We start from the raw sequence: 25,680 nt of genomic DNA, 5'->3' as shown, positions 1-25,680 counted from the left end.
AGGCTGCTAGCTCTAACATGTTCAGAATGCGTACAAAAAAATGATGGGGAAAAGAAGGGAAAAAGCAAGACAGTGATGCATACTTAAACCTGTAGCATAGTGCTGAATCTGAAGGAACTAATACAACTTTCAAGAAATGACTAATTTCACTGATAAAATTTAAACTCTCTAGTACACAGGTATTATATAAATTGGCAAGGGCACTGTAACTATAATAACACTACTGTTATTCTCACTAATTTGAAGTGGATTATCAATTTCTTGCTCAGCTTGGCAAATATTTTGCTTATACAGTACCAACTATTGGAAACTTAAAACTGTGGCGTATTTCTTATTCTATTAACTAGTTATTATTGACAAGATGTCCTTGGACAATGACATGCAACACATTAAGGAATATGAAATTGGCTCCCTATGCTGTGCTAGGGAACAGTGGTATGAAAACTTAACTGAAGGTAACGCCAAAGGAAGCACATCCCTCTTTGAGGCTGAATTTGGAGAAAAGTCAAGCTCTATTCAAAAAGCACAAATCTGCCACTGCATAGGGTATATGACAGATACACCTTGAACTGGCACCTGAGCTTATAATACTCGATATGCGTATCAGGCAGCATCATTTAAAGCCTCATTTCTTAATACACAAAAAAGAATACAGCCTTATCAACAGCTAAATACCCTTTGGAACAAGAGAAGGCTCTATTTAGGAGAGTCCCATTCTTTGACATTACTGATCTGCAGAACAGTTTTAATTGATGTCAATATACATTCAGAGAAATATAGTTGAGTCTTCATTTTCAAATAGCTTGAGTGTGGCACATTCACTAGCTAATCCATTTTGTATTTTACTTTATATTTTACTGATGTTGGCTATGCTGAGCACATTTGATGAAAAGGCAGAATACAAATTTAATAAACTGCAGAAGAGATAACAGCCACAGTAAACAGCGAACATGACAGGCAGAATGCTAAAAGAAACAAATACATCCACGCAGTGCTTTTTATGCTAGGACAACTGGCATAAAAACAGGCAGAGAATTCCTGTGTCACTGGCATAATCAACAATGCTTTCTGCATATACACTTTCTGGTATACACTATCATGCATGGAGTACTCTCTGAATTATCTCTCCCCAAGTACACAGGATGGGAAATGCTACAGGTTCAGCTCTTCAGTGGACCCATGTCTATGTACTGGGTATTATTTGTGCTAAACAGAGATTAAAAACCACACATATGGTTGGGTCATTAAATACTGAAAAGCCCAAAAGTTGTTTTATTTTTAAGGCAAAAGCATTTTATGATGGAGTCTAGTCATGTCAGTGAGTTACTCTGGAGACACTGATTTCAGAATCTGCCTCAATACAGATAAAAACCACAAATAAATGTTCTGAAGTAAATACCTGGCCTACTGGCTCATTCTGGATTTCCGTAATTAATTTGTGTTGTTTGTATGGAAATGGTTCACAAAGCAACCTAAGAGGTAAACTTCAAAAGTGCTGAACAAAAAGTGCATTTCATTCCTGAAAGCATGCCATACATTGGCACATCTATGGCATTTGATTTTCTTTTTTTTAAAGGACACACACATTGAAAACTGTAAATAGAAGAGTGGAGCTTACTGATACTGGAATTTAAATCCTATTAGCATTCTCAATACTATATAAATACATTTGAATGTCATTTTAGCATTATACATTTTATGATAATGGCCAAGTTGAATTTTCTGAATCTGCTTTTTAGTTGCCTGACAGAGGTTCACTCAAAATGCATTAGGCTTAACACCACTAAATTGGAGTGCATTCAAGAATAACTTTTTCTGTAGTACCTTTTTTGGAGGGAGGGTTGTGAATTGTTTTTCCCTTACCCCTTTTCCTCCTGTTGAAGTACTTCCGCCTCCAAATTACTGTAAATGGTGAGGCAATGAAACGACTTAGGGACTTGGAGTGAATATACTTGGAGCTGCACTGTAAACTGACATTCCACACTCTTTATCTAAAACTCTCAAATTATATTATTAATAACTACTTCATTCTTGCTTTATTAACCTAAAAAGTAATGTAGTTACTTTGAATTTTTTGCAAACAGAAAGCAACAGATGCACACAATGTTAATGTGTTAGCAGCAAACAAATATCACATTAGCAACAAAAAAAAACACCCCATATCTTCTTTGTTAATACTGAAACACAATGTATACTTTAACTATTTTCTTAATTTTGTGGCTATGCATGCTGACAAGGGTCTTCAGTGACATACCCCTTGTGTCTGTAGAGACAGAGGTGTGATACGCCGCTTTTCCCATTCATTAGGGCGTGGCTCAGGAGTGGATTCCATAAAATTGCGCTTGAGTTCACTAATGCTAGCCTGATGCTTCAGTAATTCATCCTGGGTCTTATCCAGGTCCTAAGCAACGTGTAATGTAAAAAAGGTAGGACAACATGTGACAAACATAAACCATTTTTTTTAAAAAAACACCATGAAAAGTGCCTGGGATATCCAGATTGAGTAATTTACTTATTTAAAGTATTCTCTTTTATTACTATGATATTATGTGCTTTTTCTTTTCTTAATCTTTACAGTATTATCAAATTGAGTTACAAGGCAGTTTCTGAGATGTAGAACGCTTAGTCACAGAGCAAATGTTTATTTTTGTCACTATAAGGGCAAAATACCCATAATTATGACGCACTCCCTAAAAGTGAAGACCAGGCCACCCAGTCTCTAGATGAAAAGCAGGGTTTGCCTTCACCCCAATAATATCCAGGATAAACACGCCATCTTTTGCCCACAAAAGTACATGGCACTATTTACTGTGAGAGGATGGGGATCAAGCATTCTATTAATGTACACTTAGCTTTGAGAGCATAGTTCGCCCCCTCCCCGCCACCATGGACACCAGTGACTCTCACGTGAGAAGAGGGTAGGTAAAGAATTGTGGCTTCAACTGTTTCTGTGTTGCAAAGTACAGCAACCATGAGCTTACCCACTCTGTAGGGAAAAGCAGTACAACACACAGGAAATGCTGCGTGACCAGAAATAATTTAGGCATCTTGCTTTATAATTTATTTAAACAAACATAGTGAAAGCTTGCACTTCCCAATTCTCCAGCTACAATTCTCTGAAGTTCCTTTGAAGCAGTATGTCATTCTTAAGACATGGGTGTGGGTCTCTCTCTCTCTCTCTCTCTCTCTCTCTCTCTCTCTCTGTGTGTGTGTGTGTGTGTGTGTGTGTGTGCTGGGGCTAGAATCCACGCTGCAACTAATTTTCAAACCACATCTGAAGGCACCATAAAATAATATGCCATTATGCCCAATGACATAATTCAATCATGCTGAAAGCTGGCTTTCAGATATAACCTTGTACTAGAGGGGCAATAAGATAGCATGCATATCAGGAAGAGGGAAGGAAAAAAAAGAGTGTCTGGAATATTGGGTTGGGAAGCAGGCTCTGGGATAGAAGAAACACTGGCGGGGGGAGAGAGATAAGTGACAAGGACAGCATGGAGGAAGGACATTTTTCCATAGTCTGTTGGGGGAGGAGGAGAACTGGAGGTTTTTTGTGTTGGCATTTAATTAACCAAAATATTGTTCTCCAGACTTCCATGTGTATGGCACTATGAGCTTTGAAAGTGTACAAGCAGTAAAAACTTCCAAGGGGTACAACTAGTACCTTTAGTAACTAAGTAACAAAAAACAACAACAACCAATTGGTAGAGATTTATCACAGTTTGAGTCAATAGAGTATTTTCAAAAAGAATGTTGGGTTGAGACCAGGCACATTTCTTGGATTTGTTCAATGCAACGTTATGCAGTACACTTTACAGTGTTTAGTAAAATTATACAAAGTATGTATTTAGTTATTGGAAGCTGCCAAAAAGCAACATAACATATTAGTAAGGTTACTGTAAATCTGAAGATTTTAATGTAATGTTTTTGCATGTATACAAATAATTGACATCATCTAAATCTAACAGTGCAAATAGCCCAATTTGGATGACAAAGCTTGCACTTCTGGATCCAGAGTTTTGATACTTTGAATGACTATTTGGATGTAATAGATAAACAATATTTACTCAATATGGCTGCCAAAAGAATCTACCATTCATAATTTCATTCCAAAGGCAATATAGTGCCTCCTGGCATCACAACAAATAAAGCACGATTTACTTCACGGTGTATTATTTTACTATAGAATTAGATTCTCTAGGATTCCAGGAAGAGAACAAAGAACTTCCTGGTTCTAATTTGACTGCATCATTTTTTTTAATAGCATTCATTGCCTCACATTTCCAGTTATGCATAGGAAATGTAAAAGGAAACATGAATTTGAATTCTAGATGGTGCATTCTCAACCATTTTGGCAAGTCTTTAAAAAACCAATTTCCTCCAAATATTAACATCTAAACAGGGCTATAAGTTCTACTTGCCATTCCAATATGTATTAACAGCTGCATACTTAAATTCATTCATTTACAATGACTAAGATTGGTTTTCAACATGCATGTCCAAGTCGAACACCCCCATGCATTTCATGCACTGTGCCTAGAACAGCCTGCAAGTGACCTCCAATCTCATGCAGCCTGGCAGCCCATGAGGACAGAAAAGTACTCCTTAGATTATACAAACCTCCAACATTAAATTGCTATGTCTGACATAAATATTTTCCCCATCTATTCTCAAGGAAAAGGTCTGTAAAATTAAAGCACACACAAAAGAAGACACGGAAAAACAACAACCCATGATCATCAACACAACAAAAAAGTGTTTAAACGTTCAATAAACGGGGCTTTTAAAATAAAACAGGGGTAGCCACTATGCAAACATAATCAACAGCAGCCTCAAGCACTGATAATAGCAGGCAACAACCAGGTGTAATTGAAAATATCCACCTCCTTGTGAATTTCCTCCTCTTCTATCTCTGCCTATGTAGAGGAACCACCCAGAGGTCAGCAAAAGAAAACACTCATTAGTGTAGACACTGAAGTAGCACATGGTCTTTTGCTTAGAAATACTACAAACAATGTGCTCTATTTACAAACCTTTATTGTTTTTGCCTCGGATGCTGCTCAAGTTATTAAACCACTGCAGTCTTCCACCTACAACACTGTAGAAATGGCTGAAGTAATTTTTGGTATAGGTGAAATGGAAAATGGAAGATTTGTCTGTCTCTCTACAACCATCGTGTTCGCTTATTTTTCTCCACAGTTTGAAATAATTTTTTTTAATCTGAAGATCAGCTTGAATTCTGAACACTGAAGAAGAGCAATTGCAATACCAACACAGACTATATCTGTACTACATTCTTACTGTTAAAAACTATACAGGGGAAATTACATTTGTATTGTTAAATGCTGAAAGATACCAAGAGCTTTATTTGAATGGTTTGTTTTATGCTTTTCGGGATATCACATAAAAATATATATTGCAGACTTCAGGTATAACATTAAACCATCGTTTTGGGCTCTGTGAATGAGCCAAATGCTTGTGCACTCCCTTCTCCTCCCCCCACACTCCAGTTTAATAACTTGCTCTTTAGTTCAAACTAAAGTTTGCTGTTACTTACAAACCATCAGGATTATAAATCACAGTTTGTAGCTGAATGCTAGTTCTTGTTTGGAGGGAAAGCACAAACCACAGTTCAGTGCTCTGGATGCAACAGAAAATTATGATTTGCACTAAAGTGGAAGTAACAAACCCAAGTGAAGCATAAGATGAGAAGAGGAAATGCAGTACATGAGCAGAAGCTTTGTTCATGTAGTAACAAATTATGGCTTGGTGTTATAGGTTAGCTAACTAAGAGTGACTTGCAAGAGGCATCTGAAATACAATTTTAATCAAAGTATTTATGTCCCCACAAAATAAAAACAAATCAATATATGAATTGCCAGATATTAAACCAACATCTATTGGTTTAAGGTCATTGTTTTAATAACTATTTTACTTTTATCACACACATCTCTTACTAGTAACTATATGAAAGGGAAAGTATAGTGTGTACCAAATACATTATCAGGATATATTTATCCCAGTCCCACCTTTATCTGAGGTTTTTGGAATTCTTGCTGCAATGTAGTATCAAAAGTGTTTAATCGATTAAATGAGCAAATAGTCACCATAATAAACAAATTGGCATATTAGATTACAATGAAATTAGGGATACAAGTATCACACAGAACACAGCTGTATATAGCTGTCCTATGTAGAGTTGGACCACTGGTTTAACTGGCCCAGTCCTGTCTGTGCCTGGCTGGCAACAGGTCTCCAGGTTCTCAGTGCAGTTATGCACGCTATTTTGGGGTTTCTATAAATGTTTCCCATCTTGCTGTCTGACTTTCTTCAGAAACTGTACAATCATTTCTGTCTGATATATATTTACAATTCTTGTATTATCAACCACAGGCAGCTAGCTCACCGCAAGGATTTCCCTGCTTGAGAGGCTACAATTTTCTGCTTTAAATCTTCATAGTATGCTTTTTTAAATTACTGCAATTGCATTCGACCTATGGAATGCAGACAGTGTTACCCAGTCAAAGCATATGGACATAGTCAAGAGGTTTAACTTATCAACATTAACATTAAAGTATAGCTTTTTAAAAATCCATGCATATATAAATTGCATTCAAAGTCATCCTGACAATTTTAGCCAAGTAGGAGTATGCTAGACTAAGGTAGATTAAGATAATTTTGTACCTGACAATGTTAAAATTGTACTGGTTAAAATTCAACACCCTCGTTAAAAGCTAAAACAAAAAAACTTCTACCTACTACCCAAAAAGGTAAACTGAATTTCAGAACTGACACATGGTCAAGTTCAGATGTGATGAGAAACAAGGATTTTATTGAACGTATATAAGCCTTTGGCCTCCTATTCTCTCAATTAACCACAATTTATCATTATGCCCAAACCCTAAACCATTATTAACCCTAACTCAGACCTTGGAGCCGAAATTGCATCCCTGATGCACTTTTCTACTGCAAATTTTATGCAGAACTGAACACACTAGTAAACAACGGCCCCAAATTTCAATCACTTAATTTTTTCCCAACTATATCATTTACAGGTTTCTTTCAGTACATGCATGTACTGAAAAGGTACCACAAAGAGTTTATTGATTGAGCTATGTACTTTTTTCACCCACAAATCTTAAAATATTGGGGCACTTTCCTCCCTTCCCATTAAAATCTGATCCGGTGATGCAGATAAAAGTACCCCCAAAGTTTCATTTTTAAAAAATAATCATTGGGGCAAAAAATGCTTTTTTTGTTCCAGCTTATGTTAATACATGGGGGGGGGGGGTTAAATCTCATTTAAAGAGAAAAAAACTGACCCAGGGAAAGACATTTTTTTACATCAGAACTTTTGGCCGTGGAATATTTTACTTCATTGGAATGTAGGTTGGAGTAGAAAAGGCACCACTTAAAACATTTTGTTAAGTTTTATTATACATCTGGGTTACTAGTTCATGGAAATAAGCCAGCAAACCATGGTTTGAAGTTCATTTGCTTCTTTTCTACTATAGTTTTCTAACTTGGTTTGGATGTACCACCACTTAATCGTAGCTACCAAAAATGGAAATGAATGCTTTCAATATCTCTGTGGGTGTAGCAAATGACAAGTTCAAGGCTCACATACTTATTCTCAAAATGATAAACAGTTGCTGAACTTGTTCCTTGAACAAGGAATTTCAAGTACTTGTCAGTGCTAGAGAAGAACTAAAAAGTAGGAGAAGAATATGGATTATGGGAAGGCAATTAAGAAATCATTTTCTTCCCCTCAATAAATGCTAAGCTGTTCTGCAAAGTACTGTGTCTAACAGTTAGCTAATATTTTTGGCAGATCCCATGTGAGCGTGCCTATCCAGGACCGTACGTAAGGGTTAATGTTGGCCCATGCCAACTGTGTAGGCTGAGGCTTAGAATCTGCCTGCCCATCTGCATGCTCCCTGGGCCACTCCTCCACTGCTCTGGGCGGCCAAGCAAACACACAGGCTCCTCTGACAAGGGCACAAGGTACAGCGGGGGTGGGGTATACTTCTCCTTTCCATGGGGGGAAAGGAGCCTGAGATTGCCTCTGATCATATCCAGAAATGTGTGGACTCAGTGGGTTCTGACAGACATTTTGTAAGGAACAGCGCCTCCATATGAGGGATGTACACAGGGCTGTTGTGAGATCGCTCTATCCCTTTTTCAGAATGGCTGCAGTGAAACAGTACACAGCTCTTCGCAAAGATAGTACACTGGAACCTTGGTTCCCGAATGGCTTAGTTGCGGAACAAATCTGCTCCCAAATGCCACAAACCCAGAAATAACTGTTCTGGTTTGAGAACGTTTTTTGGAAGCTGAACATCCGATGCTGCTTCCGCTTGAGTGCAGGATTTTTGAACGGTTTCGGGAGTCAAATGGACTCCCGGGACAGATTAAGTTCAAGAACCTAGGTACCGCTGTATACAGCACCTAACTATGGTCACTCAATATCACTGGGATATAAGCAGTATATGTATGAGAAGGTCCTTTAAAGGACCGTATGAAGTGAAAAAATTGTGAATGCTTTTTAAAAACACTAGATTTTATGAAGATGCGTAAATATCTGCAGAAGGAATTCTTTTTTTCAAAAAAAAAAAAAAGGAGAGTCTGCAGCCTCATGCTGAAAGGATGAAGGTTGACCCTTCGCTCTTAGTACACCCAAACAAATCTACAGGCAAGTGGCAATTTAGACAACAAAGTTACACACCTCCTCTTCCTCAGCTTTGTCTTTTAGAGCAGTGTCATTAGAGGTGGTCAGAGAAATTGCCTTAGGCTCCAGGTAGCAGAGGGACAGAGCAACAGGAAGGGACAATGTGAGTGAGAAAGGAATAGAGTGGATGGTACAGAGAAGCAGCACAAAGATGAGGAAGAAGGAGGGAATGAATGAGGGAGAAGTAATGGGAATATAATGCTGAATATAAGGTGGGAGGAACGAGATGCAAACTTCTGGAAGGCTAGGAAAGCTAATGTAACCATTCTCATCAAGCAGAGAAGGGAAATTGAAAGGAAAAGGTTTGTTTGCACTAACTGGAAAATGAGACACAGAATCTTCATGATCAGTATTCTTATGAGCAGCTCTCTCTATAGCAAGAGGGAGACGATGGTCAGCCACCAAAAGATCCATAAGTTCCAAGTGATTAGTTGGGAACTTCTGTTCATTTATACCATGAACTGGTGTTTCTTTCACAGGGCTGCAGACTATGGTATCTGAGGGTGTATACATGGGTTTACCAAGATGATCATCCTCTGAAATGTCTGAAAATATGTCCATTTCAGGGATAGCAGGTAGGTTTTGGGAACAAAATGAATAAGAATGATTGGAAAGTGAAAGCTGATGCGTGTATGTTGACTGGAGGAGGGGGAGAGTCCAGTCCCAGATGCAGATGAGAGACCATGATATAAATGCACATTTGAGGGGCAGAAGGAATGCACAAAAGAGGGAGGAGGGAAGAAACTTGTTAGTGAGAACGTTTATTCAAAAGTAGGGACAGCACTACCATTACAATATGGATGCCACAAACATTCATTAGCCCCAATTGTATTCAAATACAACAACATATAATCCAAATACCTGGATTATATCAGCTCAAAAAAAAATTATTTTTATTTTTGCCACCTTGTAAGGCTGTGAAGAATTCTGTAGCTTGGAACTGTAGTAGTGCAGTCACAATAGATGAAAGCAGACAGACATTCAAAGCTTCTACAGAAGGTGGGCAGGGGAGAGACATCAGCATGAGGACAATGTTTCAAACTACAGGTTTTCCTTTGAAAGTGCTAAATTTAAAAGTGTAACCGTCAAAATACAAATATTCCACAGATAATTCAGTGGATTACAACCCCCCCCCCAAAAAGATTGAATCAAATCTCAAAGTATTTTTAGCAAAGTGATTCCACGCTGTGTGTGCCAGAAAAAGCTCAAATTAATGTATGTTTATAACCCGTCAATATGGAAATGAAAATAAAGTTTAAATGTCCATATCTCACATTGATTCCCCTCACATTATAAAATAAATTTCCTAGTATTGTGCTTCAAGCACACAAATGATAAAAGCTAGTATAAAACATGTGTGTTACACTTAATTATGTTTTCTTCTGCAGAGTTATTCATAGAAGATGGCAGCTGTGGTTGCATAATGTAACTATAGGTAGCACAAGTATGAATAAATCATAAAATGAATTATATATGCAAATTGATTTCACTTTCACACAACTGAATGGAGCTAGTTGCAGGGAGTTCTGAAGCAAATATATTAGCTCTGCTCCAGAGCAGCTTGTTACCAAATGAGATGCCCTTGGGCAAGATTGCAGGACTTTACCTGCTCTTTCCACAACTAGGAAGTGATGAACACAGTCCCTCTCTTTTTGGTGCCAGGTACACTAATCTAGGGAAGAGTAACTGCCTTCTAGAAAAACTGCTCTTTAGCAGCTTTCACCAGTTTATATGGGTGCCTTAAGACCTTCCCCTATATAGGTGGGTCATCCTGTGCAAAAAACCCAGCCACAAAATTATTAGCTGAAGTGCAGCTCCACTAGTGCAGCAGTTGGTTTTAATCCATTTCCAAAATCAATTATTCCCACAAAGCTGAAAAACATCAGCAATCTTACCTTTCCATCTCCTAATTGTGGCATTTTACTTATGCCTCCATCCTCATCTCTACCTTCCCCATCTTTTGATTTGAACTGTCCAGAAGCGTCAAAGATCCTATCACCAGCAGGCCCCACAGCTGTAGCAGAAAAGTCCTTAAGCAGGCTCTGGTCTGCAATACCCACTGGAGCTACAAAAAAATAGGTTTAGTTATTTCAACTATGTTTGAGAGAAATATTCCACAGTACCTTGCTCTTTATGAGACAAGTATTGTCTATTTTTTAAGATTCCAGTGTATTCTGGTTTTAGTCAGAAAATCAACGGAAAAAGAAACTGGGTACATGATATGCCAGTAAATCGTTTGGGTGAAAAAACCTTTGGAACATTTAAAAATATAGTGACTAAATGTTGAAGAAAGTGATTTGTTTGTTTGTTTGTTATAGAAAGTTGTGAGGTGCTAAAGGTCAGCTATAAAGGTATATTGGCAAATGCTAACATCAAACCAATATCACTGGACAATTTTCATACATTCAGGAATGAGGAGATAAATCAAATGATCATGCATAATGTTAATGCTATATTGGCACTATTTAGTGTCCACCAGGAGGAGGGGCTCTAAGACAAAGCAACTGTAGTATTGTAAAAATGAGACACATTCTAATAACTCAGGTCTATGAATGTGTTTCGATACAAAATGTTTCAATATATTAAATTCCATCCTGGTACATAAACATAATGGTTTTATACCCTCTGTAAGTGCTGGCCCTAAATGCCTTACTAACCATTATACACTAAGTTCAAACAAGAAGTTTATCTGAATATTCAGTTTTAATTTATCTGAAGAACCTATGTGAATATTAGGAGTTTACTAGTTTTGGTTAGACTCTTACCACCATCAAGACTCCTGGAAACACGTTTGCTTGAGGTACGTTCAAAGTACGGAGCAGGTCTGTCTATGAGAGTGCTAGCCTGCCGTGTCTGTGCTTGAGTACGCCCACTGTAGCGGAACTTGGAACCTAGTGTCAGGAACTTGGCCTTGGCAGGCTGCTCTGGAGATACAAGTCTATAACCCCCAAAAGAAAAAGGAAACAAGTCACCATATTGAAAGGTATTTCAAAACTATAAAAAGATCCATATTCCAAAAGCATGTCAGATACCTGCTCAGGCATTGTTGCTCTTAGAGCAATGTGGGGGCAGGGCCAAATAAGCAGCCTTGCACCTTATATTGCATATGCAAAGTAGTCCTTTACTCAGTGTCCACACATGGGCTCATGAGCCAAACTGGACTGCCTGGCAGGCCAAGAATGGCTAGTGGGCCAGTTTTCCTCCACCCCTGTCTAATAAACATGGGGTTAAAACATGGAGGTGGCCTTCAAGAAGTGGTACCTACAGCCATGCACTCGTCTGAGGTTAACCTTCTTGCAGGCCCACATAGGGCTAGTGGGAATAGCCAATCCCAGTATATAAAAAAAGGACCAAAGTTGTCCATGATTTTTGACTTTTGATCCTGTTGAAGAGATTAAGAACACTTTTCTTTTAAAAAAATGGGTTGAAGAGCATTTTAAAAAATGTTTCTTTTAGTACTGCACGGCTACATGCCACATGCACAGTGGAAAAATGTGAATCGTTTTTCATTTACAGACATAGCTCACCTCTTGCTATAGCAATATTTTCTGTTTTTAATTCTCTACCCTGCTGAGATAAACTTTTAATCTCTTAATAAGAGAAAAACCTAATTACTTCCTTATTTGGGATATTTTCAAGGATGCTTTAATTTACCAATCTTGGTTATACTAAGAACGGAAAAGTATGGGTACAGACCTCCAAAATATTCTCCAAATCGCACAGAATATTAGGTATCTCAGACATTTAAAACAATCACCAAGAAGCATTATATAAAAGTAAATTAAAACTTTCATAAAAATCTTATAGTACAACCCTTACAGACCAGTAGTTTTAGAATACAAATGAAAGACTGCATGTTTCCCAAGTCACACTACTTCCTGCAAAGGGAGATAACATATAAGAAAGAACATTTGAACCTAGTTTTTTCTTCCTAACAAGCTCACTGAAAATCTTAAATGCAAGTTTTGCATTAGATCTATGTTATTGACACCCTGTCTTCAGATGGCAAGCAAAAGGAAACGGATATGTAATATATATTTAATCATCTCTATTTACCCTAAAAATAGTGTATGCATACAAGCATCCAGCACATTACCCAAAACAAGAACAAAAAAGTTGGGTGCATACATACTAACCTCAAAATTCTGTGCTCCAACATCTGAAGCCAAACACAAGTACTAACCACAGGCCCAGCTTAAGCAGAAAAATGTAGCATCCGTCAGCTTTCCCCATCAACATGCCCTGTTAGACCCCATGCCTATTTTCTCCAGGTAAAGGAGGAAAACCACAGGGTTCTATAGATTCCATGAAACAGTTCCACCCAAGATTTCCCAGGCTAGGCAATCTTAACTGGCCCCATGAAGGTTAGTCAACTGCTACTACTAATAAGCTACTCCACTATGGGAACCTTCTGGTCTGAATCTCCTCCTACAATGGTAACAATGGCAGCTAAAACTGCTGCATTCTTTTGCCAATCAACTCCTTAGAGTCAGCTGGCAAAGCCATTAACTAGATGCCTATGGGGAGATGACTAACTAAAAGCAATGGGAAGATAAGCCCCTGACAGTGATGCTACCGAGCATCCATTTATTCAAAAGGGATCTGCATGGAACCCCTGCACAGTATTTCCAGTGAATTGAATGGCAGTGATAGAACAGTATTTGTCCTATCCCCATACCTCATCTAAGTTGTGTATGGGTGTAATAAATACGACCTTTCTAAAAAAAACAGCTTTAACTATTAGAATTACACTTGCTGCAAGTTATATTGCTCGTGTTTATGTGAATAGTCTTTCAAAGTCTTGCTGGCATAGCTTTTTTCTTGGAACACACAGAAGCCAGATTATTTTTAAATCAGGATGATTTAAATCTGCGGATTTTCTGCATGGTGACCATCAGTAGGAACAGGATTTGATACATGCAGTACATTCTCCCTCCTTACCCAAACAGCTATTTCTGATTGGAATAGAATCCAATTAAATTGTATTCTATGAAAATGTCACAGAATAAATCTGTAATTTGAAATGGTCTAAAAAGAGGCTGACCGGTCAGCAAATATTATTTTTTTCCTGTTTAGAGAGTGTTTTAAAAGTCAGATCATACTGTATTCATTTATTTAGAAGTAAAATGGAAATATATTCCTGAATAAATCTGTTTAGGATTACAGCAAAATCCATCGAAAGAATACAAAATCATCCTTCCCACTGCCAGCTATGAAAGGAGAACCACCACCTTGAAGGACTGCAGAGCCTCTTCTGCTACAGTCAGTAGCTGGAGGCTTTTGATTCATGACCAAAACATTAATCTAGCCTTTGGAAACCCAAAGACCATTTCACCAACTTTGGTTGATGCACTAGCGGGACCCCTTCCTGAATAACAAGTAAGTCCTATTCTGAGCATATTCATTGAGATTACTAAAATGTGCTGCATGTGGGGCTGCCTTTTAAAAGCATCAGATACGTCAGTTCAAAATACTGCAGTGAGATTACAGAGTTGTTGCAAAACCAGAATCATATACATGTTTAAACTACAGTGGCTTCCAGTCTGTTTCTAGACAGCATTCATACCACTGGCATAACCTAAAAAATCCTAAATGGCTTCTGTTCAGGGCATCTGAAGAATGGTTTTCACCTGGATTAACCTGGCAGTCTATGGAGAACATAAGCCCAATAAGTCTATTGGTGGATGACTACTGGAGACAGAGCATCTTGTTGTGACATTTTAATATAGAATACTTTTCAAAGATGTGGGTTGGCAACTGTGTTGCTTTCCTTCATGGACCAGGTAAAAACCTGGTCTATGTGCTTTCTATTCAGTTTGAGTTTTAATACTGTTACTTTTATTGCTTCTACTGTATGAGCTTTAAATTATGTTAAATTTTGCTGTTTTAATTACTCTTTTTAAATGAAGATAAGCAAATCAAGCAAATGAACGACCAAATTGCCATTATCAGTACAAAATGGCCTTTATCATCTAGGTATTGCTCCTGGTCCACTCAACTTCCTAGACCTGCATTAAATGCATTATTTATGTTTATTAATGAAGATACTTTCATCTTATTATGATATACATCCATAATCTGAGTGATGACCCTGCTGCAGAATCATTTTTATTTAAAACGTATATCCTGCCTTTAGTTCACAAAACACTTTCTTATGACTTCTTTCCCAACATCCCAATTTCCCCCCCTTAAGCATCACACTCAGAGAAAATCCATTACTCTTGTTTGCAGGTGAAGAGTTATGCACAACACTGAGATGACATGTACAAACTACATATAAAGATGTCATGTTGTTGTTTAGTCGTTTAGTCGTGTCCGACTCTTCGTGACCCCATGAACCAGAGAACGCCAGGCACCTCTGTCCTCCACTGCCTCCCGCATATGTCATAGGTACATACAATCAATCAATCTGAAATACTGTAGTTTCATATATGCCAGTTTGAGCTCTCTGAAAATACTACAGCAGTAACATGGTTCATGGTTAAAGAGATCATATAATCTCAACACTGTTGCAAGAAAACAAATATTCTAAGACAGAAGTGAGAAAAAAAATACTCTAAAAGTTGTTGTGTTTTTTAGTAATAGTGGAAAATTTGCAGAGTTGATTTTACTCAGCAAAGATAGTTAGAAATTTGATGGTTCATGTATTAGGATGCAGGATATTACCAAGGCAAAATAAAACAGAATGTGGGACTTCCTAACGTTTGTTTGCTTTTAACAGATTGCAAATTTCATTGAAACAGTGGCAGGGGAAGGGTGTCCTCAACCCACAGGCCATTTTCAATCAAAACTGCCCTCTCAAAGCTGCTATTCTCCCCATAGGATATGGTGACCCCATAACTAAGGAACATTTTAAAAATTACCTATAAAATGTATGATGCTCCACACAAACCTTCCATAATTTCTTCGCAGCCCGATGGTTTGGCAGCTTAAACCCAATAGTACTCTCAAACTGTTCCAACTATAAAGATTACAAACACCAAAATTAGCACAAATTCTATAAATAACTGTTGTCTAGTCTTACAATTTAAGAGTGCAGTTATTTCAACTACAGCATATCTCCCTTCTCAAGATTAGAAACACTCCGGAGTTTTCATATTTCTAACATAACAGCACTGCTTGAATTGCATACAGTAATAACTACACTTTTCCCCCAAAAAGAGAATGAATACATTCACAAGCAACTCTATAGGTAGTAGCCATATTTTTCCAAGATCCAAAAAAAGGTAAGCTCTTTCTAAACTAAAGCTTGCTTGCTGTGACAGCAGAAATTGTTGCATGTGTGCTTTGGCTATGTCTCCGTACATATATAACATACTAGCATCATGGTCTATTATAGTAAATTTCCATCAAAAACATGCAAATTGTTTTACTTGCAATATGAAATGCTGCTTACATAGGAATTAATGAAAAGCATGGCACTAGCACAAAGATTTAATTAAAAACCAGAGTAAATGAATGAACAGCAAGACTAGTTAAATATCAGACTAGATAGTAGGATTGTAATTTCCTTCAAGTATTGTCCAGAGTTTCTCAGTTTTGTACATAGTTCAAGCAGGCTCGAAACTACCATGCTATTTTTAAAGCTAAATGTTTACACATTTCTCAATGTTAGTTCCAAACGGAACTGACATTTGTTTTTGAAATCAGTAGCAGTTAACTCTCAGAAGCTGAAGTGCATGTTATGGGAAAAACCTACTCAAATGGTAGAGTGTTCTTAAACCACATCATGAGCTTCCCTAAATATAATTCAAACCACTCCAGTGAGACCAAGTCACATAAACTAAGAGCTGCATAATGGCATATGTGAGAACATGGCAACCATCCATTACAGTAAGGAAATTTACAGGCAGGAGTGTGTCCAATCATCAGAAAGCACACTGCGGACATACTGAAGCCTTAATTATCTACGCTACCAGGGATGAAACTGTATTTGCTAAAACACTATACCAAATGGACATATTCCTACATTATTCAAAATGCAAATCGCTGTAAGATTGGACCTATTTTCAAAGAACTTCTGAGCTGAAAGTTATAACAACAGAGTGGCAAATTATGCCAATCAAATGCTTACCTCAGTTGGTCGGACTTTAATATAGAAGTTACTGCGTTTGTAAGAAATCTTCAGTATTTTGGGCCAGGCAAAACGATTGATTCGGAGTCTGTCCTTGTAAATGAGAAGCCCATTGGCGCATACCCCTAACATGATGTCAACACCTTCAGAATCCTATCAAGACAATTGTAAAAGTAATTTCTATTGGAATATTGAAGGAATATGGAAAGAAGACGACAAAAGAGCAGGAAGGTATGCTAAGCTCATCCAAATAATACTTGGAAAATCAAGGAGCACTAAAAAAGACGATGTTGGTGATAAAGTGGATGTCTTTTCTTTTTATAATTTTATATTGGAATATATATATATATATATGGAAAATCAAGGAGCACTGTATCGTAGGCAGAAAAAAGTCTTAAATAAAGGCTTAAGAAAAAGAAGTTTAAAAACCAGAAAAGTATAATAGTGAACTAATACATTTTGAGGTTATGAGCTGAAAAATAACTTATTTCTGGAAATATAGAGATAAATAACAATATTTTATGAGAGGCTGGATACAAGAAAGTAATAAAAGCAGGTTTATCAAAGACTATTGTTGTTGTTGTTGTTATATTTAAATACTGCCTTTAATCCAAAGATCACAGGGCAGTGATCTTTGACAGAGCCCTTAAGACTAATGGAGTAGCAAAGACAAAATGTAACCTTTTAAAGAGTCAGCAGGAAGTGATGAGAGATTGAAGCTAAGAAAAAAACAGTGATAGAAAAATCTAAACTTTCTAAAGAATAAATCAGTGGTTTTCAACCAGTATGCCATGGCACCATGGGGTGCCTTGAATGATGATCAGGGGTACAGTGAGCAATACTGGCCTCTGTCCCTCTTTCCTTCCCTCCCTCCTCTGATGCCCTCTCGTGTGTCTGCCTCCCCAAGGCTTGCATAGCTGTTAGTTGCAGCCGCCCTGGCTACAAGCTTCTCAGGCAAATGGTGCCTCTGGGGCTGGCCAGTGGGTGCTTCCAGGGTCCTGTAGGGCAGTGTGAGAAGGAATCTTTCTTTGGGGCAGGAGGGGCAGCTCAAAGGCCAGGGTAGCAGCAGTGGCTGCCTAGAGGACTCCCAAGAAGAAGGGAGAAGAGGCTGAGGGAACACTACAAAAGGGAGGGTGTTCGAAAAGGGATAAAGGGCTGCCGGTTGTGCAGGCAAGGGGTGACATAATTGGGCCCCTGAGCCCCACAGGGGTGCCGCAGAAAAAATGTTGTTGCTCCAGGAAGCCGTGGACTTAGAAAGGTTGTAAAACTCTAGAATAAACAGAGGCTAGATGGATACTATCAGTATTAAATGCAAAAGAGAACAGAAACCTTAATAGTTCAACAGAAATCCCATTAAGGCATTGAGTTGTAGCACAACCCTATGCATGTTTAATCAGAAGTTCTTGAGTGTCATGTTTTCCCTCCTGTGGCTTAGCCTGCCTTTAACACATTCTAGAATCAGTTCTGGTTCTGGCTTCACGCAAGTGCATTATTCTGGGCACTGTATGATTCACAGAAGGAAAGAGAGGAGATGTAGAGATTAGGTTTGTATGCAGACAACAGAGAAATGACCAGGAGAAAGAAGGAGGCAAAAGTAAAACTGCAGTCTGAAAACTACAGCATGTTGCAGAGGTATGTGCACATGCATGGCAGAAAAGAAGAGAGGATGCACAGAGACCAGGGGAGGGGAAAGAGTGATTGAGATGGGGATAGAAAAAGTAAAGATATATAAACCGGCAGGAGTTTAAGCCCTATTTTCTAAAATACAAGCTGGGGAAAAGTCTGTATGGAGCATCTGTTTACTTAAGAGGATTTTTAAAAAGAAAAAAAGAAAAGGGAAAGGCTTATTTTTAAAATGCAATGCAATTGGTTCAATGCAAATGATGATTTTGTGTGAGGCATGTGCAACAGAAAGAAAATGAATGGTTGAATATGGTACATGCTTGCATGTAGATGTATGATAGGGCGTGAATAGGTGGAGTACGTGTGGATAGCTTGGTATAAATGGGATGTGTATGCTGCTTTGGTCCTGCACAATTTTGGCTTTGGTCCCATCAACTGATGCATGTGACCTCAGAAAGTTATTCAGCCTGAATGCCGCATTCCCTTGTGGATAAGGTTCCACACCCCTCTGTTCTAAATGAAATGTCATCTATAGAAATGCTGGCCAATACCTTAGCATGATGTAAATCCACTCCGTACATGGAAAGTCTCTTGGCATTTTCTAAGAATTGGGAATCTGCCTGTGCTGGAGTCAAGCCTCTGGAATGATTGATAGAAGAAAATTCACAGCAAAAATGAGTATCAAGAACAACATAAGCCTTCCTGCATCAGATCCATGTACCCACAACAGCCTGTTTCTAGCAGTAGCCTTTTGAGGGTTTAACTGTGATTGGTTATTCCATTTATCCCAAGCATCTGGCCCTCAACAGCATCTTGTTTCAGCTACACATTCAATCCTAGCAGTCACTGACCCACGCATCTATAGAAAAGCACTGAAACTAAATTACAGGATACTAGTTAAATGGCACGGCAGATATTATTTAAACACCGACACCGCACCAAGTCTCTCATAAACATTTTGGTTAAAAAAAATCAATGGCAGAAGCTCAAACTATGCAAGCCAAGGTCTTAGTGAGTCTGCCAAGTCTCCAAGTAAGTTAAGGAAGCAACAGAATCTGAATCTTCAAACAGTACTCTCTCATGTTTGGGTAAAGTAATCAGGGAGTTATCCTCACCTGGCATCTATCTCCTATGGAAAAGGCTGCAAAGGTGTAACATGTTATAGCAAAAGAGATTTGCTTTGTTGGAGATTGCTTTTAGAACTATTTTTAGTGGGGAGAAACCAGGAATTTTCTTAACACAAATGTCCTGTTCTGGAGAGAATGGGGGGGCATTTGGGAATCTTTGGGTTTCCCCCTCCCACCAGTATGTGACAGCAGCTCCATACTCTTTGGCCACAACCACTTCTAAAATTTACTAGCTGCTGTTGAACTACCTGAAAGGTACTGGTGGAGTGGTTGGGGCCAACATAATTTAGACCAGCATTTATCAACCTTAATCCCTAGACAACAACTCCCATCATTCCTATCCAGCATAGCTAGTAGTCAGAGATGATGGGAATTGGTGTTCAAGAATATCTGGGACCCAAGGTTGGGAAAGGCTGGTCTGGGCCAATGCAGTTCCTTCAACATATACTTCAAGCCCGACCACTATTCACCCCACAACACTCCTGCCCACACTTCAGCAGAGCCTTTCACAGACCCCACCTTCTACTAGTGGAAGGCGTAAACCTGAACACTCACCCTCTTTACCAGGGAACCCCCTAAATGTGGGAAGAGATTTTTATTTTTTTAATTTGGCTTAGAATGAACTTTCTTGAAAGATTTATCAAGCCTCCTTTCCAACATGAACCTTACAGAACAAAAGGGGCAACTTCTGCACACATGCGTATCTCAACTGCTTGCAGGAGCATTACACAATAAAGAAGAAAACAAATATTCTTTGAAGAACAGAGTATCGGGAAATTTGATCTAAACTTGTTGCTATTGCAGTGATATCGTTGCCTCTGTCAACAAAGAAATCTAGGTCATAAGCATTTGCTTGTGACATTCTTAAATGTTAAGCCGACAGTAGGAAACTCTTGCCCCAACTGTCACAAATTAGCTGTTACTCTCCTTCTTTTAGAACAAAGGTATATTACCCATAAGCGCTAAGGCTGGAATACATCTAATATCTGATATTTTTTATATTGCAATTTTAATGTTGTGAACCACCATGAGATCTACAGGCATAGGACAGTATAATAATTTTGGCTACAACTGTTACACAGTAGTTCACTGTTGCCTAAAACAGAAACATTTTGCCCAATCATGGCTTTTTCTATCTAGCAGTGCAAATGGCCAATTGAAGAGATTTAAATTTCCTTGCTGAGATTATAGATCGTATTGAAATGTATCTGTTTATGTTCTAATCACCATGGATTTGTGGGTGGGGAGAGGAGCAAAACAACTTGAATGCAAATAAATCACAGAGCAGGGAAGTCTTTTTAAAACACATATACACAAGGTTCCAATCACTTGCAAAATGTATGAGTCTGACTAATTATATTTTGTAGATTCCTTCTGTGAAACCTTCCTCTTCCCTCATGTGATACAAAATGTTCAGTTCCTCACAAAGCTAACTACGTGAAGTACCCAATGCGTTCAGCAAAACACACACTTCGCTGGGGGCACAGTCAGGTTAAAATTGCGTGCTTTAGTCCTACTAATTTCAATGACAAGTGAAGCGTATGCTACCCATCACTAGTCAGAACATAAATTGCTTGGTTTTGGCTGGATGATGCCCGGTGTTCAACAACGCAACCTTAAAATATGGATCACAAGAGTAAGCCTGTGCTGTTGCCACTGAGTGCAGTGGCGGGAGAGGATAAAGAAATTATCCCCTGTCACAACATACTAGCAAATACCACATACTAGCAGTAATAAAAAGGAGAGATAACCACAGAAGTTGCCTGCTCATTAATGGGGCCGCACACCTGAGTGGCGCAGCTCTAGCATTATATAATCTCACAAAACATTTTTTCCTGGATTAGAAAAATAATAAAAGTAATTTATGAGTGAAAAAATCTGATGATGTTTTTCTCTAGATGATTAAGCCTACACTGAAAACAATCTACCTCTCCCCACTACATCATTCTTGTACACAATCTCTGGGGAATATTGAGGATTTATTAGTTCAAAAAATGTTACCATACTATTCAAATATACTTGGATATTAACTCCAGAACAAGAGAAAAACAAAAACAAAAGTAGCTCAGATATGAAGCGCTGTAGTCATAACTGCAAAAGTTCATGATGAGGACAGCTGATCATCAACTGTGGTTTCAATTTACAAATGTAATTTCAATCTGATTTTTTCCATCAGAAGAGTTTGTTACTGTTTTTACTGGCTAAGTCAATGGACACACCTTTGGCTGATTTTCCAAATCTTTAAGAACAAAAAAGCTTGAGCTTGCTTGTGATATTCCAAATTAAGGTTATAAAGAAATACAAAGGCATTCTAGGTATTAGGATTCTGCATGAAATCCAATACTACCCACTACTAGGAAAGGGAACAGAACTCAAAGGTTCAGAAATGACCCACCTGTGTGATTTGTGCAACTCTACTACTTTCTCCTCCATTTCTTTTGTCTGGTTAGGTGCAAACTGAAATTCCCCTATGTAATCACTGTTGTGTTCCTCTGGATCATAGTCACCTAGTTCTGCTTGTAGAGTATATGAACCAAGGAGAGCATGGGTCACAAAAGAACATGGTAGGCGGCCAGAAGCAATATCCTGACGAAGCTGCAAACATAGGAAGTACCTGAACAGAGAAAATGTCATCAGACAAATATTTCTTATTCATTTTGACATGTTAAGAAAACTAAGAAGATAAATATCTTTATTAAAGCAAAGTTTTTGTTCTAAAAAAAAATGCCACAAAAATACCTTTTAAAGGACATAGGATTCCAAGTGCAACCTGTTCTTCATATATATCCACCAATAAATGTATGTGTGTAAATTGATATCCATTAACAGATACACACTTGTGAAATCCTAGCACCAATATTCTGATTTCTAGTACAAATGATTATAGTTAAAATTCACTGCAAAGATATTTTAGTTCACAATCAAAACATCCTTACTGAAACTTTATTTCGTATAAGAATTGGTTTACACCCAATTACTCGGGTGTTTGAATATTTCTTATTGATTCACTGCTAATTTTGTCCTGTCTCCTTGTCCCATATACCCTATAGCCCTCTCTCTACAACAGAAAGCTTCAGGTTATGTCAGTCCCTGCTCCCCAAAATTCATCTAAAGGAATCTATAAGCCATATACATTTTCACTTGTTATCTTAAATTTTACACTATCAGAGATCCAAGAGAAATATTTCAGAATCCAGATTCAGGATAAGTTGCTAGCAGCAAGCAGGTGCAAGGTGTCTCCAGACATTACCGAGCTCTGAGCCAGAAGCTATTTGTTGTCTTTTCTATCTTGGTCATGTTCTCCTAAGCTTACACTTAAACTTTGCATAGCATTCCAAGGAAATATGAAAAACACAGGATTCAAAGTCAGGTAGTAATGCTTCATGGCATACCTGGTGATGTCTTCTGTTAACTGTGAGGGATCCGGGGGATAAAACTTCACATTAAATGTAAATAGCCAGGGCAAATCTAAATTGGGAAATTCCAAAAGGCCGGGAAATGTATTGGTGGGAGGATAAGAAGACAAAGGCACGTACACTGAAGTCTACTACATATACATTTGGGGAATAGTGTACGCTAAAAACTAGACCATGATACTTTCAAAGCACTTTTAAAAGTTGAACATATTTTACATATTCTTCAGTTCTCTTGCAAAGCTACTACTGTACAGTAGTACCTCGGGTTACATACGCTTCAGGTTACATAAGCTTCAGGTTACAGACTCCGCTAACCCAGAAATAGTGCTTCAGCTTTAGAACTTTGCTTCAAGATGAGAACAGAAATCGTGCTCCAGCAGCACGGTAGCAGCAGGAGGCCCCATTAGCTAAAGTGGTGCTTCAGGTTAAGAACAGTTTTAGGTTAAGTACGGACCTCCGGAACGAATTAAATACGTAACGCAAGGTACCACTGTAACTCCTTCGGATCTTAACCATTTCTATTTTGTCCCTCGTGCTATTTAACATCTACATGAAACCACTGTGCAAAGTCAAGTCATCCAAAGATTTGAGGTGAGATGCCATCAACATATACATGAGGAACTGGTTGACCCTCCAGAAGATGTTGCACTACACTTCTGATATATGCATTCATGCAAACTTTTTTTAATTGGAGAATGGCATCACAGAACTCAGATAAGAGTGAATTTCAAAGGGTAACTGCATTTTGGAAGTGAGAATTAGGTAGGCTCACATCAAAATGTGAACCAAATTGAATTACTCTCCCATCCCGAAGCACAACTAAACCACTGCATTCAGCACAAAAGGGCAAGGCAGCAGGCAGTTGATATTAGGAACAGAACTCAGCGTCCTGGGAAATCTCAGCTCATTCTCTTCATCTCCTTTTTTATAAAGCTTACTTTTAGTCCCCTAGCTGTGAATATTGTCTTTAGCTTGTATGGACAATGAAATTAATAAAATATCAGAAGCCAAGGGTGGTGCGGCCAAGTAATATTCCTATTGGCCTATCTGCCCCTTTCATGATAAACAAGAATATATACACAACAAGTATATGCAAATTTGTACAACTATAGAATTTGGCTATTATGCTGACATAGAAGCCTGATTTAAAAAGAAAAAGAAATGCAAAACATGCTTATAAGTTACATGCATCTATTTTAAGAAATATGAGATTTAATCAACGTGCATAGAACCTTACCATTATAATTAGTGTTATTTAATTAAGCTTATTGTCTACATTTTAAAATTAAAACTATAAGTCCTACATTTGGTTTTTTTAATTATCAATTGAAACCATAAATAAGGTTGTCTATTTCTTCATTTAATTCTAAATTGCAGTGCAATCCCAGGCATGTTAACTCCAAGTAAATTTCAGATTTCTTGTAAAAGAGAGATAATGTGTAAGTAACCCTGAACGTACAAATAGTTGAAACATTTGATGAGCTCTTGCAAAGTGTATATTATCAAGTAGGTAGAAAATAATCAACTAGATTTCTTGTATGAATGCAAAAATAAGTTTAGTTTTAGTTATGATCTGGAATCCAGCATTGTAGGCCGCACAGTAGCTTTTATAGGCATTCTTCATTCTATTCATGAATCTTTGTTATGTATAGGCTGCAAATCTGACCTTTTACGACTGTAGGTTGCATGTCAAATGAATAATTGTTTAGTGTAAAGTGCAAATCTCTGCAATGTTGCACTTCAGACTCAAACATTACTGTTCTTTGAAGGAATATTCTGGCTATCATGAACACAAGCCACCAATACATTTGGAGAAGCTAACATAATGCTGCTGAATAAAATTCATAGAATCATAAAATTGTATGGTACTGATCTTTGTGGTACCATACTGAAGCAAAGGACTTCACAAAACTTAAATGTAGCCTGAGAATTTCCTCATGTATCAAATTACTAAGAAGCTACTTCCCAATTTTAGTGAGCATGTCTCATCAGAAATACTTCATTGTCTCTCATCCACTGATCCTCCTCCCGCCCCACTTCCCTGTTTTTCTCTGTAAAAATGAAAAGGTGACACCCTATGAACACAATGAGGAAGTACTTGTAGAACTTTTTTCCAGCTTCTATTTAAGCTAACTCACCAAGGCCCTTAACCATGTGTGGAGTAGAAAGAAAGAAAGAAAGAAAGAGAGAGAGAGAGAGAGAGAGAGAGAGAGAGAGAGAGAGAGAGAGAGAAGCATTTAATAGAGTATAGAGAAGAGGATTACCTATCTACCAAGGGTGTTATACAAAAACATGCCCTTTCAGGGCCTTGAAAACTGTAATGAGCCTTTCTGTAATGATTATATACTGTTTGGCCATACAAATCTACGAAGAGATGTGTTTTACCATACCTGACACTGTTCAAAATCTCTTGCTACTGATACTAAAGTCAAACAAAAAGAACAAGCATATTTGCAAATGCCAAAGAAGGGAAGCAAGGCTACTTGATCTGCTATGCTCAAAAAACTAGCTGTCTTTGGTTCCCATCTCTCTGAACTATTTCCATCCCAGCTGGTTGGTATAATAACTTAGAAACTTTAAAACTACTGTCCAGGTTTGTCATTTTCCTCCTCCCATCCTATCCTTTTCCTTTTTGTGCTGGGTATTTTAAATTGCAAGTTTTGTGAGGGCAGAAATCTAAGTGCATTTTGGGAAGCCTTTCCAGCAGAA

At 38.0% G+C, this 25,680-nt stretch overlaps 2 protein-coding genes across 12 annotated transcripts in view; both read right to left on the bottom strand.

Moving 5' to 3' along the window:
• The window catches only part of EPB41L2 (erythrocyte membrane protein band 4.1 like 2), a 77,144-nt gene that overhangs the window by 12,842 nt on the left and 38,622 nt on the right, over nucleotides 1-25,680 (bottom strand). For 6 of the 11 annotated variants that reach the window (XM_081907058.1, XM_081907057.1, XM_081907061.1 and 3 more), the window contains 9 exons: nucleotides 22,948-23,023; nucleotides 21,951-22,169; nucleotides 18,980-19,067; nucleotides 16,806-16,958; nucleotides 15,595-15,692; nucleotides 11,497-11,669; nucleotides 10,627-10,796; nucleotides 4,624-4,686; nucleotides 2,255-2,401 (listed from right to left, as the gene is read on the bottom strand). In XM_081907058.1, coding sequence (XP_081763184.1) covers nucleotides 2,255-2,401; nucleotides 4,624-4,686; nucleotides 10,627-10,796; nucleotides 11,497-11,669; nucleotides 15,595-15,692; nucleotides 16,806-16,958; nucleotides 18,980-19,067; nucleotides 21,951-22,169; nucleotides 22,948-23,023 — 1,187 coding nt within the window. Of the gene's footprint in view, nucleotides 1-2,254; nucleotides 2,402-4,623; nucleotides 4,687-4,886; nucleotides 4,920-10,626; nucleotides 10,797-11,496; nucleotides 11,670-15,594; nucleotides 15,693-16,805; nucleotides 16,959-18,979; nucleotides 19,068-21,950; nucleotides 22,170-22,947; nucleotides 23,024-25,680 lie in introns of all 11 variants that reach the window. The other 5 variants (XM_081907059.1, XM_081907066.1, XM_081907067.1 and 2 more) reach the window with 3 other exon arrangements.
• On the bottom strand, nucleotides 7,771-9,496 carry LOC309366268 (uncharacterized protein; the record flags this gene model as incomplete). Its single annotated transcript, XM_081904723.1, has 1 exon — nucleotides 7,771-9,496. A coding segment is annotated over one exon (789 nt), but the record flags the coding sequence as incomplete, so codon positions are not given.

The sequence above is a fragment of the Podarcis melisellensis genome, assembly GCF_964234715.1.
Source record: "Podarcis melisellensis genome assembly, chromosome: 3".
Classification (NCBI taxonomy): domain Eukaryota; kingdom Metazoa; phylum Chordata; class Lepidosauria; order Squamata; family Lacertidae; genus Podarcis; species Podarcis melisellensis.
The sequence above is the reverse complement of the archived record's forward strand: the minus strand, read 5'-3'. Positions and strand labels throughout refer to the sequence as shown.